The 18,081-nt window shown below is 43.1% G+C and overlaps 1 protein-coding gene across 1 annotated transcript; it reads right to left on the reverse strand.

Annotated features, from left to right (window-relative positions):
- Positions 1–929: 929 nt before the first annotated feature.
- PERP (p53 apoptosis effector related to PMP22) lies at positions 930–16,680 on the reverse strand. The gene is made up of 3 exons (XM_049654439.1): positions 16,291–16,680; positions 6,074–6,214; positions 930–2,413 (listed from the first exon to the last, which is right to left on the reverse strand). The coding sequence occupies exons 1-3, from the start codon at positions 16,502–16,504 to the stop codon at positions 2,187–2,189; spliced, it is 582 nt and encodes a 193-aa protein (XP_049510396.1). The 5' UTR covers positions 16,505–16,680; the 3' UTR covers positions 930–2,186.
- Positions 16,681–18,081: the final 1,401 nt, after the last annotated feature.

Below are 18,081 nucleotides of genomic sequence, written 5' to 3' on the forward strand. Positions count from 1 at the left end.
ACATTAATTATCACCTCAACTCCTCTACCTGTCACAGAAGTTTTTAAAATTTGTGGTGTGAATAATCACCCAGACTACATTCTTCTAAATTTATGATGAGAAACGTTCAGCTCATATGTTGAAAAACAGAAAAAAATTGCCTGCCAAGAACCAACCGGCCAACAGAAGCACCGAGAAGTATCTCCAATATCCCACCATGCCACTCTGCAACCCGTCTTCCCATCTACACACACCATAGGAGAATTAACCTACAATCCATGGTGGAGAACTGGGGGAAGGTGGAAAAGGGGAAAACAAGTAAAGAAACTCCTTGCTGTCCCACTACCTGAATGGAAGACGATCGTATCTCAAGCAGGAAGATGAGAGAAGGATGAACCTTCAGCTAAACCACACAAATGTTCCCTGGCATCTGGAGCTATGGGAAATCTCTCAGTCCATTTCCCTCTGGTGGCAGCAATGGATAGATACCTGGGTACCGGGTGCTAGTCATTAAAGAGGTCCGGGGAGGAGACTAATAGAATCCATTAAAGTTCATTCAAAAATTGTTACTGGAAACCTCAAATGAGCAAGACCCTTAAAACTAAGAAAAAGCTACTTTTCATTTTATCCAACACTCTTATTATTTTGCCCCACTCAAAGCATTTTTTAAAAATTCCCTTCTCCTGGCACCTGGGTGGCTTAGTCAGTTGAGCGTCTGACTCTCGATTTTGTCTCTGGTCATGATCTCATGGTTCGTGGGTTCAAGCCCCATGTCAGGCTCCGAGCTGACAATGTGGAGCCTGCTTGGGATTCCCTCTCTCCCTCGCTCCCTGCCCCTCCCCCACCTGTGTGGGTGTTCTCTCTTTCCAAATAAGTAAACTTAAAAAAAATATTCCCTTCCCCAGAGTTGAAAAAAGAAAAAAGCAAAGCCAAAAACTACAAACTAGAAACAAGATTAGAACACCTGGTTTATTGGGGAAAATTCATAATGAAAACAGCAATGGTTTATTCTGCAACTTACAAAATAATAATTTGGTATATAAAATGAATTGGTTTTCATTATGTAAGAACAAATGGTAAAAAAAATAATAGTCAACGCGATATATCATATATTTGCCATTCAGAGAAACCTCACATCCCTGATTTTTCCCATTGTATGTTCTATATCAGATATTTTAAATCTCTTTTCCAAGGAAGACCAGGTTTGTAACTACATTTAAGGTGTTGTTTACAATTGCCATCTATCAGAAGCTGTGTCTATATGATTAGAGCCCAGTCAAACCTGAGATGAAGAATTCAAGCCATTTCTTCTCCTGACGCTGTCTTCATGCTACTTTGTGATAGGAATAGCCCTCCTGATGCTTCAATAAACAACCAAATCACACCTGTCAGCCGCGATGAGTTAGACTCAGCCCAGCTTTCAATCAGATCTACTGTGTTCCCGAACATATAGACACAAAAGAGTACAGATTTATGAATTCAGCACTTTCCCACACCCCAACCCTACAAGCCACTTCAAAAGAGAAAATTTCGTCTTAACATTTCACTACGTAAGGAGGCCTGACTACGGCAGCAGGCTTTGGCTATGAAAGAAAACGTTCCTAGATGCCATATCAAGTTAACACAAAGTTTTGCAAAAAAAAAAAAAAAAAGAAAAATCATGATAGAAATTCTCACAAATGGTATGCATTTAGGAAACTATTTTGCTTCTTTAAATAGGTGAAGGCTTGAAAAATATATATTTTTTGTATTTCTTGTAGAATAGTTGGTCACTGACAATTTTTACTAATACCGCTCTCTTCTCGTTGGCTTTTAATAGACCCAGTCCATTCCACCTGAGAAAAACAGAAACCTGATCAGGTCACACCAATCTTTGAAGCCTTCTCATTTTTTACCGTATAAAGGGGTTACGTTTCATATTCATATTCTTTTACAAATGCAGTATAAATGGTATGGGTAGAAATAAGGAGATACGGGCATATTACAGGTAATTAAAAGAAGTAAGTTTTGTTTACAAACATACATAAAAGGTGAATATGAAACTGTACCGCCATTTAAGAAATATTTTCTCCCAAGTTATTTAGCATTGACTAATTTAATGATATGCACACTGCCCACTAAATGGGTTCGAAGGATGCTGAAGAAGACAGTTTCTTGCTCTGGGATCCATCTTGGCAGCATCGAGTTTCTTCTGCTCACTCCCCACCTTAGGCGGATGTGTAGAAGTACCTGGGCTTAGCATTGCCCAAAAGGTCATCTTCATAGTTGGGAAGGCAACAGAAGAAGAAGGCACAGCCGATCAGGATAATCGTGGCCGCCCACCCAAAACCATAGGCCCAATTATAGATGTAAGTGATGGCAGGGTTGGCATGAAGGTCGAAGGTCTGGGTGTACTTCACGGGGTAAATTACCAAGGAGATGATCTGGAAGACAGCTGAAGGGAAGAAAAACATCCCAAAGAGTGAATATGGATGCATGGATGAATGCGTGGTAACAACAGATTAACTCCCTCTTCCACGATGTCTTTGCCTTTACATAACCGTTAAATCCACTTCGTTCTAATGAAAGGGACCAGGGGAATGCGGTTAATCATGAGCCAACACAGGTTATTGAGTGTTGTATGTCAGAGATACCTGGCACTGAGCAGAACACTGAATATACGAAATACAGACAGAGAACAATTAGGGACTCTCTCTGTAGTATCTGTGTACGCATTACATTTACTAAAGTAAAAGGTGCAAAACTATAGTACAGAGTAGAAAGTAGGGTGGTACCGAAGAGTATTTTTTCATCTTGGTAATTCCTGTGCCAAACACAGTTCATATTTTCCGTGTTAGCAAAAGTAATATGTACGCATATACACACATGTGTGCACACAACACATACGTGAGACAATGTTGATAATACTACACCACTGGAATAGTCATTTAATAAACGAGTGACTAAGTGGCAGGCACAGCAAGCCAATGATGCGAATGACCAATGTAGGGAAGCACCAGAAAAGCCTGCAGAGGAGGCAGGAATCTGAAGAATAAATAGAAATGGAGAGATGGAGGTCGGAGGCAAGAATGTTCCAGGATGGCGGGACGGGAATTCAAGAGGGGAAGAGTCAGTGCCTTGGGGAAGTGGAAGGAAGATATAAGAAAGAATGCACAGACCCAGAAGATTTCTCAGCTCTTTGGTAGAAGAGTCACCTTATTACAGTTATTATTCATCATATTGGCATTTTAAGCAAATTTAAAAAAATACAAACTTGATTAAATCTATTTTTGTCTTATTTCCCAATGAACATGCATAACTCTACAAAGCTGTAACGAGCCTCCACACGCTATGCTGCGTTCTTGCATTCTCTCACGCCATAGTTCACCCGTGCATTGTTACGTCATTGGGCATGAACGCATTTTCAATCTGTGACACTTAGACACCAGTCTGCACCCAGAGGGGCCAGCTGGCCGTGCTCTGGAGACCGGAGAGTGCTCACTCCTCCTCCTTTCACCGAAATGCTTTCTGCCAGCTCCACGAATGCATCCTCAAAGTCATTTTCTTTTCCTTTTTTGTTTTTTTATTGCTAGAAAGGCCATCAGTGTTTCCACATCATGGTTTGTTCCTTCTGTTTTTCAACTCAAAATATTTCCCTTCTCTGGCAATTTAAGAATAGCGATCTCGGTGCAGATCTTAACATTTCTCTGTTTCTTATATGCTTTAAATGGCAAATTCTTGTTAAGTTTATTATTTACTGCAAAATATTGCGTAAGACATAAAAGCAACCCTTGCCTATATTATCTTCAAATTCCCCTGGTCATAAATGTTAAATATCGTTCACCACCTGTTTCAGTTCATCATATGTAAAGTTCTTACAATGATTTGGATCCATTTCTGCACAATCTTTATTGTATCGGTACTCAATTTTTCAGATAGTAACCCCAAGACATACATAAAATTAAAAATAATTGTTGCTGCGAAATATTTCTTAGAAGTCCAGTAGGCCCTAACTGAACGTTGCTAACCACTAAAAGTACACTGAAGATTCCTAGGCCTTTCCCTCTTCTATAAACATGCCCCGTTCTACTTATCACACTCTCAAGGCAAAAATGAGGACTCAGTCGTAAGGTGAGAAGGCAGAATTAAGCAGGACCATATGCAGTGAAGCTGTGGGAGTTTGCCAGAATTAGTCTTCCTTACAACAGAAACTCCTGCAACCCTGTCGGCTCGAGCTGGCCCTTCCCAGATCGTAATGTTTTTAACGCTAACATGGAGGAAAGAGTTTAATTGGGATTTTTTAAATGATGGCAAATTCCATACAACATCATGTTTATCATGTAACCACTGGTTACGTGTACCATTCGCTGGCACTAAATACGTTCCCAAAGTTGTGCAATCATCACCACTATCTCTACCTAAAACTTTTTCAACATCCCCAACCTAAACTCTGCTTACCCCTCCCTCTCTCAGCCCCTGGTGAGCTTGGATCTACTTTCCGTCGCATAAGTGAAATCATCAAATACTTGCCCTCTGTGTCTACCTTGTTTCTCTTAGCATAGGATTTTCAAGGTCCATCCACACTGTAGCATATATCAGAGCTTTATTCCTTTTGATGGCTGAATAATACTCCATCGTATGTGATATACCACATTTCATTTAACATTTAACAAAAGGGTTGTTTCCACCTTTTGGCTGTTGTGAATAATACTGCTATGACCATGGGTGGACAAACATGTCCAAGTCCCTGCTTGTTCAAGTCCCTGCTTTCAGTTCCTTGGGATACATACGGAGAAGAGGCATTGCCGGGTCAGATGGTACCAACTAGGGTTTTGCAATGAACATGAATGTCCCAGTGTTATTTCTAATGGTGATTAAAATAGGCGCCCATCTAGTCTTCTAAGGCATGTGAAAGGAAGACACATCGCGTGTGTTGGTTTGATAAAGTCTTATAAATTTAACTACGAAAGCCAAATAGAAGCAGAAATAGGATTCAACAAGATTCTTCATGTTTTGTGATTCCAAACCACTTCTGGTTTTAAAATAGTATTCGAAAAGCAAACTTTGAGACATAGGGAACATTGGAGTAAACCTTATGTTTCAATCAAGGGAAATTCTCCAAGGTAAAGGTGAGGGCCGGACCTGTACGGGCTGGTTCTCTGAGGCCACCTCCTTCTTGTCAGTCAGGACCCTTTTCACCCCCAACTTGTTCTGCCCAGGCTCTGCGATTACCCTCCCTAAGCTCAGGGAACCCAGAACGGGGCGGTCTCCCTCCGGGCTCACGCTTGATCTTATGCACCTCTTCTAATCACAAGGCTTCTGACTTGTTCCAAGACCATCTGCTCACTCTGTACTTGTACTCCAGGTCTGTAGCTGGATTTCTGCTTTGGTCCCTCGAGCCTAAGTTGGTACCTTGAGAAAAGACCTGTGGATTTTCTCTTCCTCAGAAAATCCAGTGTTGCATCTAAATTCAGTTCTGCGGCTGAGGTCCCTAGTGCCAGGATCCCACCTAAAATTTCAAATAAATCTTGCTCCTAGACTCCTAGTTCTTGCATTCCATTAATAAATGTTCACTCTGACCGCACTCACCTACATAACTAAATTCCCATCCCCCAGAACTGGCTCTATGATACAAAATGGCAATCCCAGTCCGGGCGCCTCCTAGAGTCTCCCGTCCCACCACAGAAACCCTTTCTATGCCCCACTATATCATAAGCTTGTAACATCCTTCAATAAGTAAAATGGCTCCGGGACATTCCAGCCCCCTCAGCAAGGGGATCAAGGAGGCCAGCACTGGGATCGCTATGGAAACACTACACTTCCAGGGCTGACTCAGCCCTGGTCCCTCAAGGTAGGGGTGTCGCTGGACATGGGATCATCTATAAGCGAGAGCAGCACGCAGAGTGACAACCTTCCTCCGTTGGATGGAGGACATGTAATACCGTCTGAGCCACAGGAGGAAGGGGACCTAGATCTTAAGACAAGTGACTGTTACTTCTGCCCTTGGTGACACATTTTCTGCAAACAGATCAGGAAGTGTAATTGTCAAGGGTCATGGGAGAGACAGTACGATAGTGATGCCTACTGAAGGTATGAATTGCTGACATAGTCTTACCAGCCAGGGCCAGGAGGCCTCCAATCACTCTCAGAAAGACAAGCATCTGGGGTCCACAGAGGGCAAAGAAGGAGAGGATGAAACAGATCACCAGGATGATAAAGCCACAGAAGAGCATGGCAGCGGCTGCCCGTCCCCACGCTGTAAGAGAAAAGAAACGGTAATTAATAAGACAGACATGCCAAATTTAAAAATCACTTGTCGAAGCATCAGTAGGAGTTTTTTGCTCTCTGCTCATTATATCTGGGGGCAAGGACAGCTTTTCTGACAGCACTAAAGCGTCTCCGTATCTCAAGGGAAGAAGAGGCAATTCGTGCGGAGGGTGCCCTATACGTTGCTACACAATAATGCCTTCTCCCCTCAGAGTTCGGGCGAATGTTTAGATCTCTGAAATGAAAGTTCAAACTCATCAAACTGTTTCTCACGTAATAAAAAGGCCACATAAACAGGTATCTTTAAAAGGTTCACTCAAGTTCTAACACAACGCAACTATAGTAAACATTTTTTATATTGAGCAATTAAATTAGAATCCCGTTAGGAAATGGTTCAAATACCTTGACAAAACATCATTGTTTCGTATTAATGTTTGGTTCTGTGCCAAAATAATCATTGAAATCATCTGCCTCATGACTAGACAGAGATGTGAAATAGAACATTTAATTATGAAGAAGCTGTGACTTCATAACAAGTTTAGGTACAAATATACCCAGTTGCTAGTCTAAATTTTAACGTCTTGAACTATTCAGGATATATTTGCACAAGAGCTCGTAGTTATTGATATTGGCCCTCAAAGGCCTCAGGATGAAGTGACAATTGATTTCTGGGTTTGAAAATCTGCACGGGCACCTCCAGTCCCGTGTCGTTCTACCTTGAGCCTGTGGAAATATGGAGAGCCATGATACCCTGGCCAACAACCCCAGCCAATAATTCCCACCGCACAACCTGCACGAATTTCTCAAATCTCTTCACATACAACCTCTCTAGAGGGCCTAACACTGATGGTGTAATCGCTCTGTGCCAGGCTCTGTGCTAAGAACCTGACATGCCTTAGTTCACAGAATCTTCACAATCTTTTTAAGGTTCATACTATCATCACTACTTTAGCAGGGTGCCTGGCTGGCTCAGTCGGTAGAGCATGGGACTCTTGATCTCAGGGTCATGAGTTTGAGCCCCACCTTGGGTGTAGAGTTTACTTAAAAATCAAAGACCTTTATCATCATTTCTTTAGAAATGAGTATATACGAAGGCTTTGAAAGTTCAAATAACCTGTCACGTAGCCACACGGCTGATAAGTGCTTCAGGCAAGTTCCATTTCCAGCCTGTCTAAATCCGAAACAGGATTCTTTTTAGATCTATAATTTACATACCATAAAATTCACTCTTTCAAAGTATGCTCCTGCTATATTCACAGGGTTGTGTAACCATCACCGCTTACGATTCCAAAATTTTCATCCCCCCAAAAGAAGCTCCATACGTGCCCCCCCGACCCCTTTCCTCCAGCTTCTGGCAACCATTAATCTGGTTTCTGTCACTATCAATTTTCCTGTTCTGGACATTTCATATACACGGAATCCATACTGCATGGCCTTTTGTGACTGTCTTCTTTCACCTATTGTGTGGCCAGTCTGCATTTTATTTATCCATCCATTCACTGATAGACGAACACGCACTCTTGATTTACTCTTTTACTGCACTCAAAAAAGCGAGTCATGTGCTCATCTGCCCTGGTTTTATTCCTCCTCGAGCACCGCTTGGCTGACAAATTCATCCTCCCTTAATTCTAGGTCATTTGGTCACAGTGGAAGACACAGGGGGCAAAAGCAACAGGGGCTCGGAAGCCAGCCAGACTTCATGTGCACCCTGCCTCTGTCACCAATTAGCCACCATCAGCCTGCACATCTGCTAACCTGGGCTAAAAATGCCTTCTTTCCACATTATTGTGAGGAGGACAGCCCTTGTATGAAAAGTCAGGGAGCTAGGAAGGCTCCAGCCTTTACCACTCGAAAAGTTCCTTGCGTATTATTCCTCTGACTTTTCTCCAGTACCTCACCTTTCTCCATTTTCTTTCTGTATTTCTTTACTTATGCACTTCTTTCCATTCGTTCTCGTTCCTCAGTTACTCACTGCATGTTTACATCATCATCTGTTATAGACAAACTTTCTCCAACCCCCACGTTCCTCCCAGATCTTCCTCTAGGTTTAGGAATGACTGGGGCGTAATAGGTTATTAAGAAGAGAACACATTTTTATATGTCTCAGAAATATCATGTTTTCCCACAAACTATCCCTTAGTGGCCTGCAAGATGAGGCAGAGACAGAGCATGAGTGGGCCTATTTTATATTTATAAAAGTTTTTTATAATTTTATATATTTTTATTTATATTTTATATATAATTTTTTATTTATATTTATAATTTTCATTACTTTCCTCCAGACCTTTTTTGCTCTTTCCGGAGATCGATCGGAGGTCTTAGGGGCAAGATAAAATAGAAATGTTTTATTTTAAATCAGAAATGAATAAAGCCAGAATGTGAAATGTTCTCACTTTTTCCTCGTCCTTCAAGTAAGGTAACTTGCAAGAGAAGTGGGATTGTGCTATGGAAAGAATAGTAATCAGACCATGTCAAGGTCGAGCCCATAGATCACGGTGTCAAAATCATCAGTGGTGCTTATTAAAAATACAGATTCCCGTGACTCCCTCCAAGCCCAACGGATCATAACTCAAGAGGTAGTACCCAGGAATCTGCACCTTACTGGCATCTCTTACATCCATACTAAAGTTTGAGAAGAACTAAGAGAGATGATTAATCTCCTTATAAAAACAGAGCACTGCCAAAAAAAAAACATGTAACTTTCGGTATATGACCCACTGTTGATTACAGTCTCATTTCTACGGATTTTTATGGCTACTGTCAATCATTAAATCCAATTATCCAATTACCTAATTCAAAGCTAAATCCAATTATCAAATTCAAAGAAGCAGACACTGATTTTGCCTTTTAAGTTGAGTTCACAGGTTAGAAACTGCCATGAAAGGCAACCAATCTGTATAAGCATTCGGAGGAGTGCAAACATAATGAAAACTTGTGTAGCAGAATGTGAGTCTTCAATAATAACAACAACAAAAAAACCTTCCTAACAAGGAACATATTTTGCTGACCAAACTCTGACAGTCACAGATTAAGGTTTGAAAAGTATAGCTAACTAAATGATGAGGGATGTAGCTATGACGAGTAGTATTAATAATTATTCCTGTTTATTTGGGGAAGATTAACACAGATTATCCCCATTCCCACTCCCTCTAACATGATAGCTGAAGTGTAATTTACACTTCGTTTCACGTACTTGAAAGGAATTTAGAAAATAGTGAGCCCCTTCGCCTACCCTGAAGCCAACAGGTGAACACAAATATGAACACAGCCCATTTTAAGAACTTTGCCTAAGCTGTGTGAAACAATCCAGTAGTGTCTTGTTTACTTTAAACGCTGAGTCTGAGAAAATCAAAACGGCAAAGTAAGTGGCCTTTTGTCTTGAGAAAGGCTTCCCTGGAAGCAGAACATGTGATAACCTGCTCCTGCAGCACGGAAACACCCACACTGAATCATTTAATTATCACAGAAGACAGAAACCTTGGCACAGTTTTGAAGACCTGGCTGATGAGCGATGAGTAAGGCAATCTGCCCTCTCCTATCAATGACTGTTTTGCTGTAAAATGATGAGATGGACCCTACCTGGTCTGATCAAGGTCATCCCAGCCCAACATTCCTCCCGAGAAGGGGGCCGACAGCCATGCAGACTTATAACATGGCAAATCTCCCCGACACACATTGTGAAAAGTTAAGTCTGCACCCCGAGTACTTTTGGTTTCACTTAATTACCCAGAATGAGCCTAATACCTACAAATGTATCCAACCCTTTTAGGAAGGATTTCTATGTTTGTATTATACCATGGTCTAAATTATACCGTATTTACCAACCCCAAGAGGAAAACATCTTAAAGCTATTTCTTTCATGAATGTACAGATGGATGGTCCTTGGCTCTTCGAAGGCAGACTGTCCATCTTTATTCTGAAGACAAGTCTGTTCTCCATTATTATTTTGTACACAAAATGTTATTGTCTTTCCTAATTATGGTTTGCGACAGACAGCAGGGAGGATTCTCACTGTCAATTAGCCCTCGCCGAACAGAGACCACAAATCACTCAGTACTACAGGTGCACGGATGCTATGTTTCCGTGCAGGAATGTTTTTTGTTTGTTCTGTCTCCTTAAGGGAAGACCAATTTGGTGTTGTATATAACCTATTACATCCTAAATTTATTTTCTAAGTGCCACTTGGAGAAGTTCATATTGTTAAAGAGACCAGCCGCTTTATAAACCCACTTTTAAATAAGATTCATTAAAGACCCATTTGGATAAAGAACAGCCTACCTAATTTTGCTCTCACTTGCAAAGATTCAACATCAGATCGACACCAATGGTCACTAATGTAATTCTGAGTTTTTCCTAGAAAATGCTTTTAAGTTTTTTGTACGAGAAAAATGCTATTATCTTTTTTCCAGGGATGACATTTGAAAATGCAATGTTACAAGACAAATACAGCTAGGAAAAGACCAGTAAGGTCAATGGATAAGAAAGGAGTGAGAAAAAAAAAAAAAAAAGAGGAAAAATAAATACCTTGAATGCCACACTGGAAACCATAAATCAAACTGAAGTTTGTGAAAAGGAAAAAAAAAAAGAAAAAACAACTTATAGAGGAGAGTACTACTAATATTTTTAGCATTGTGGGTAATATTTTAGAGACGGTCACTAATTGTTCCTCCAAAGTTAATTTTTCTTTTAGTGGATTTGCTGCATTCTTCAGTAGTTTTACATGTGGGCACCCAACACTGACCATGACAGTCTGGTCTAGCTAGCCCCTTACTCAGTACCTTGCAGATGCCCACCTGTCGCCCAATTAAAGTAGAATCCCTTTCCAGAACAAAAGATCCATCTATTAATAGGGAAGGGCCTACCTAATAAATCTGAGCTTTGATCAGATCTCATACTATTTGTATAGAGTTCTTTAGGTCAGATAGACTCTTTATGTCATAGACTAAAAACTGGATAAAACCATGATTACAAATTACACAGTTCCTGTCTACAAATAAGTATACACATAGATGGAATATATATTCAAAAAGCCTGGTGCATGCCCAATGAGGAGATAATCTGCAGGAATATGGACCAGTGCTTCTGAAACTATACAGTGCTTACGCTTCACCTGGGGACCTTGTTAAAATGCAGATTCTGGTTCAGAAAGTGGGGCCTGAGATACTGAGTGCCCAGTAACCTTCCAAATAATGCTGATGCGGCTGGTCTGCACACTTTGAGTAGCAAAAATCTTGCGGGCAACTCATAACAGACCTCCAAAAAAAATTACATAGGAAGAAGTGATTTTGCAGAAGCTTTAGAAGACAAGCAAAGCAACGTCAGGGGCACATGCGACAGCATCCAGTTGGCGTGAGATTCTTTACGTGCTCTACATTTTCTCCTGAAACTGAGCCAGATGATAACTACTTACCGCTGTGTTTTTACAGAACGATGATACTTTGCCCCGTTATGGTCTTCGTTGAAAGTCTCCGTGGGGAAAACATCCATCCCATACGGGAAGATGTGAAAACGGAGAATTGCTCCCTCAACTTGGACAAGATGACTAGCAGGGAACTGGGGATCAACGGTCACATATTTGAAAGTCTGTCAGATGAAGAAGGCTGGGAAGGAGAATTTACACGGAAGCACATTTGAGCTCCATCGGCGTAAGACGAGTACTTTTAAACAAAGAGCAGCGTCCAGGGAACTGAATTAAGTTGCGAACGAAGGGAAGAGGGCTCCGCTCATCGTGGGTGGTGTTGATGAGCACAGGCTTTGGTGAAAGTGTGAACAGGTGCACTCTTACGCCCTTCTAATTCTCATAGCCTGTGAGTCTGTGCCCGCTTGCACGGAGAAAACAAGTTAGGTCACTAAAAAGGGAGTGAGGCTCTCGGGCAATTACTGCTAAGTGCAGCAAATGGCTAGGTCACAAGTTCCCACACGTCTGGATTTTATAAATGAACACACATATCTATGCTTTAATTCGGAAAATCAATGGAGTGGCCAACCTTTATTTTTCTGTGTAAAGACATGAACACACACCCACAAAGAGTAACCTACCTACTAATGCCTAATTTCATAAAACAATAACATTTCAATATCTCACCCTACCTCTCTGCAAAAAGGCCTCAAGAGCATAGTCTCAAAATGAACTCTTCTACGTTCAATTTCGCCTAATGTAAACCTATTCACTTTGTACTTCTGTTTCTCATTTCCTGTACATTTTAAGAACCATAGGGCTAAATGATCTAAAAATATTCACATAATAAATACTCTGATTCTTGGACTTATCGAAGACTGAGTTCATGTAAAAAAAAAAAAAATACCATTCAATGCATTCTGTGGTAGTCGAAGGGCGTCTGGTAAAATGAAGCTCTGAACTTGTGAGTTCAGATCTAAAGCAAGCACTCTTGGACTTGGCTGTACGGACTCCCCACTGCCATTCTTGGTGCATAAACTCATCGCCATTATCCCGGTGCATAAATCCAACTCCATTAGTCTCCACCCTGACAAGCCAGAGCTTGCTTGGGCTTTAGAATCTGTATCACTGACACTTAAAATATCTTCCTGATGTATTTTTTTTCTTAAAGACAGGGAATAAAAGGTGCGGACGGTACAAAAACAGTCTGCATGAACATGCATTCCAATTTAATTTTGCATTTTATTTACATGTGAAATTCGAACAATTATTTCAATGTTCTTTTCCTGTTTGGAGAAATATAAATGTGAGGTTCTTTCTATGCTCTACATGCTCATGATGTTTTAAAAAATTAAACAAGTATCTGTTAAGCTGGGTATCTATTTAGTTGTTAATACCATGTAAAAACAAATATCCAGCTTATAATTTGGTTGATTTATAAGGAAAAATGAGGTGATGTGGCAATCTGAAATTCTCTAAAAATCTGTCAATAACCATGAGGAATATAATATTCTGCATTTTACATAGTTCTAAGGAACTATCTCCCTTTATAAAAACATCTATGTTATTAGTATTATTGCCAATACTTGAAGAATAATCTGTTTTTAATATCAAAATGAGCATATTAATGTTATGAATATTAATACGAAGAGATGGTCAAGCGCTTTGTAATAAAAAGGTATATTTTCTTAAAAGTTACGATGGTAGTTACATGTGTGGCTTAAAGTTACCTGGGTGTTCAGTAGGTTAAACATCCGACTTCGGCTCAGGTCATGATCTCGAGGTTCATGAGTTCGGGTCCCGCATCAGGCTCTGTGCTGACAGCTCAGACCCTTGAGCCTGTTTTGGATTCTGTGTCTCCCTTTCCCTCTGACCCTCCCCTGCTCATTCTCTGTCTCTCTCTCTTTCTCTTAAAAATAAATGAAACAATAAAAAAAATTGTTTTAAGTTACAATGATAAGTCATGTTGATGTTCTAGTACATTTCAAGTTTTTAAAAAGTGGGTGTACAAAAGTCAATCCTCTGTATTGAGATATTTTAATTAGAGCCATCCACCTTACTCTTTGTTGTGTTTATACATACGTGGGAGTGTGTGTAAACTGCTCACTACATTTTAGATAAACCTCCCATAAACACATTGTTTTCCACAAAGCCTTACTGGGGTTATCTGAAAATCTCCAGGGTTCAGAGATGCCTAGATAATCGCCCTATAGTGTAGGAATACACAATTTTTACACCTGTTAAGGAAGCCAACATCCATGGCAGAAAATGAAGTGAAAGTGTAATAAACACTCCAGCTCATCTCTGACCAGAATAGCCTGAAATGGACCTCTCTTTGAGAGTTCACATCAGTATTCTTCTTCCCACGGTTGCCTAATGACCATGACCGTGGATCCTGGATTCATGATTTGATTCCAGGTCTAGAGCAAAAGCTGCATCGAACACGTTATTGGCACTAACTTCTCTTTGCAAACGTCACAGGAATAACTGAACTGAGATGTTAGTGCCACTGCCCCCTTACGGAAATCAGTCCTGCCGCATCATACAATACAAATCAGTCTTGCCGCATCTTGATTTTTCAAGACCCGCTTGGAAAACTGAACTTTACCAAAAACCAGTTTCTTTTTTTCTTTTAAGTTTATGTATTTTGAGAGAAAGAGAGAGATCGTGAGTGGGGGAGGGGCAGAGGGAGAGCGAACCCCAAGCAGGCTCCACACTGTCAGCGCGGAGCCTGATTTGGGGGCTCAAACCCAAGAAGGGTGAGATCATGACCTAAGCCCACATCAAGAGTCAGAAGCTCAACGGAGTGAGTCACCCAGGCGCCCCACCAAAAACCAATTTCTATATCAAATCGAAACATAGTTTATGGACTGGATCAGTGTTGTCTTTACAATTAAAAAAAGTTAATGCTTTAGCCTTCTACTTAAAAAATTGCACCAACAAAACCTGCTTATTCCCTTCCACATACAAAGCACTGTATCATTCTGAGGCTGGAGGAGCCACGCCCTGGGAAGGTGAGCTCATCCTCCAAGTCCAGAAAAAATAAGAACTGCATTGTGTGAGTTTCACAAGAGGGCTGTAGCCACAGCCAGGGAGAGCCGTGCAGGCTAGATCATGTCCCAGCAGCAGTGCTGATGGCCGTTCTGGCAGCACCTCTCTTCCAGCCTAACCTTCACATGCGGAGGACTGCAGAGTACTCTCTGGGTCTGTATTAGTCTCTGTTCTGACGTCTGATCATCAAGTCCGTTTAAAAGAACACATCTGTATAAGCAGTCTTCGTAAGTCCCCCGGAGAGACTGAGTTCCAATGCATTTTGGCTAAAAGATACAGATGTATGACTTCAAAGAAATTAATTCCCTTTAAAACCCTAAAAGATCTGAGATACTAGAAACCCCGTCAGGCGTTCTGTTTGTTTTAAGAGCGGAAAAACACAGACATTAAGGCAAGCAGGAATTCCTTGCGGTCTTTACATTTTATTACCTGCTAATGAGGACCATGCCTCCCTTTGTGGGGCAAGCTCATGGTGAGAACTTCCAAACAATTCCGCAGTAGATAAGATACAGCACCAGGCTCTGGATACGGGCCCCCAGAACCAGAAATAAACTGGGTACTTCGAAGTCCTAGGCCACTTCAGAGTAAAGAATCAAGTCAATCGCCCTAGCAGGGAATGGAGAAAGGCAGGGCAGGCTTCTTCCTCGGTTTTGAACTCAGTTGCTAAAGCCCCATTCGAGAGCACTTGGCTTTCAGTTGGGAATTAGGCTCGTCCTTAAACCCTCCTCTCCAGCACCCCAGGCACACACGGCTAATCACAATAGATCCCAGCCGTTTTTGGCAACTACCCTTCGTGGGGGGTGGCAGCGGGCAAGAATGTGCCCCTTTCCAGTGGCGCTGATTAAGTAAAACATCCAGGCTGCTCCATGCTGGAAAAATAAAGTTAACTCCAACTGCAGTATATTAAATTTGTCAACGCTGCTTCATTTTGCTGGTGTAGAAGATGTGTTTGCTGTGTAGATTTCAAATCAGATGAAAATAACTGAGTTTTCTCAACAGCAATGCCGTACTTAAGTCAAAAAGACACCCCCTAAAAACAAAAAAAGAACCAGAACTAGCCTGCTCCTTAAAAGAACCGCAGTACCCATTGAAATCATAACTGCTAACACTTTCTCCAGAAAGGCCTTTTTTTTTTAATCGAGTAAGAGTTGCTTTCACTTAGTTCAAGCCAAAGGAATACACCGACCTTGGGGAAGGCGCGTATATTTTCATCTTACAAGGAATCAGAGGAGGCGGTGGCATAATGGCAAGAGAGTTCACTAGGTCTCAAGAAAATAGACTTTGTTCATTGTATTTACTCATCTAAACCTCTTTGATGGCTGAAAAATCACCTTTTGCATGTCACTGACAAACCCTACAAAAAAATAGTTTGAACCAGGGCCATTTTCGCCCCGCTTTGAGCCTGGTTTTGGCCACTCAAAGCTGCTACTGCTTTCTTTTGCTCGGGTCGGATGCCTAACCTAAGCTCTAAATAGATTTTTTTTTTTTTTTTTTTTTTTAATCACTCACTACCTCTGCCCCGGTTCACTCCTTTCGCCTAGGGCGGCCTCCGAAGGCCGGAGGCCGCGCACGCCCAGCCGCAGCCCAGAGGGCTTCCCGGAGGCGGCGGCACTCACCGTACTCCATGAGGCTCTGGCAGCCATCCTCGTAGGACCCGCTGCCGCCGCCCTCGTGGAAGCATCGCCACCACAGGGAGGACGTCTGGATGTGTTCGCTCGACTGCAGCCAGCCGCGGCCGGCCAGCGCGATGATGTCGAAGGCGATGGCGCTGAGCAGCAGCAGGGGCAGAATCCACCTGCAGCGCTCGCAGGCCAGGCCGCAGCGCAGCATCTCGACGGTGGCGGCGCGGAGGAGAGGAGCGCGCGGGGCTCGGTCGCCGGCGGAGAGTGGCCCGCGAGCGCAGGCAGCGCGACAAAAGGGAAGAGGCCGCGGGGAGGCGGCTCCCGGAGGACGCGGCTCGGGGCGCCGGGGCCCCACCTAGATTCCGGTGACTCACGGCGCGCCGCCCCGACCTGCCCGGCCGGCCGGGGTGCGCGCGGGGAGAGGCGGGGCCGGGCTCGGGTTACACCGGGCGTGGGTGAGCCTGGCCCGCCCGCGCCGCCCTGGAGCCGCGGGGGGCCGGCGCCCGGCCAGGGAAGGGGGCCCGGGGGAGGGTGGGGGGTCCCGGCTGCAGCCCCGCGCGCCTCTGCGCCTCCCCACTGCCCCGTTCCCCGGCCTTCTTGAGCCTCTCACGCCAAATGTGGTTCTTCTCCGTGCCTCGCCGGGTGCACGTTTTCATCCGAGCCAACCAGCTAAATATTTCATCCCCGAGGCCGGATGATGGTCTGATTTTCAACAATCCTGCCTTCAGGTTTCAGGCAGTTTGACATGGGTGTCCACGTTGTACCTGTGGGTCAGTGCCGCGCTCCGGTTGAACGCGTGCGCAACCCAGGAGCCGGTCCCTGACCCTCCTAAGCAGAGGTGGGCACTTCCTCTTGCTCTCCACCTTTGTACCTTGTACCGTGGCTCGCTTTTATCTGTTTATGTACTCGCCTTTCCTGCTGGGTCTGGAGCTCTTCGCCAGCAGAGGCCAGGTTTTATTCAACACAGTGGCTGGCGCTGTGTCTGGGTCTTAGGGGGAGCTCAAAGAAACATTTAATGTCTGAACGCACAGGATTTAACAGATGCCACCCCAGTCTTGGAAGCGCTTTGTCTTGGCTTCCCAGATAGGTTCAGGTTCCGATCTGCGGCAGTCCACTCTCCGCCACAAACCTGTCCCTATGGAAGCCCCACTTAATCTCCTCTTTTCCTTTACTATTTTGAGGTTTCTCCAAATGAAAGCCATAGGTCAGCATGCAGCCAGCACCTAAAATCCCACCTCCAGTGTCCCGGCCCTGCTTCTGTCACCACCATGACTCGGGTGTGGTAGGGAGGGTGGGGTGGCAGCCGGGAGTGGCACTGAGGAGAAACAGATTCTCAGTGTCAGGCCCCACGGTGGCCTTGGGCAAATTATGAAAAACATCCCACGAGGGTCACATCTTACCTTTCACCTCCACAGATCTCCGCTGAATCCCACCCATTTGTTATAAAAGACTTCGCAATGTTTAAAATTTAGTCCTCTGTTTCACTTCGGTACTCTCGATAGAAACAGAGGACTATTTTGCCTTAAGCAGCTCTCCGACAATTGTTGAGGACTCATGAAATAAAAGTGCTGAGGAAGTTAGTGTTTGAAACCACATGAAAAAAAATTTCCCCAGCCTTAATTTTACATGAACCGAATTCACATATTTTCCTTAGAGGCCAATATTTTCACTTTGAAAGAAGAGCATGGGGGTGGGGGGAGGGCTTCTGCCAAGAGTTAACGGCCTACGGTGGAGATTGTGTAAAGAAAATAAGTTCTCAGGGTTTTCAAAAGTTAGGCAAATATT

This window comes from Panthera uncia (genome assembly GCF_023721935.1).
Source record: "Panthera uncia isolate 11264 chromosome B2 unlocalized genomic scaffold, Puncia_PCG_1.0 HiC_scaffold_24, whole genome shotgun sequence".
NCBI classification, from domain to species: Eukaryota; Metazoa; Chordata; class Mammalia; order Carnivora; family Felidae; genus Panthera; species Panthera uncia.

Bases quoted from the DNA above. Each gene is read 5' to 3' on its own strand.
- PERP (XM_049654439.1), bottom strand. From the start codon at position 16,504: ATGCTGCGCTGCGGCCTGGCCTGCGAGCGCTGCAGGTGGATTCTGCCC. The intron at 6,215-16,290 runs GTGAGTGCCGCC...TTTCTCTTACAG, and splicing joins CCAGAGCCTCATGGAGTACG to CGTGGGGACGGGCAGCCGCT. The intron at 2,414-6,073 runs GTAAGACTATGT...TCTTCCCTTCAG, and splicing joins AGGCCTCCTGGCCCTGGCTG to CTGTCTTCCAGATCATCTCC.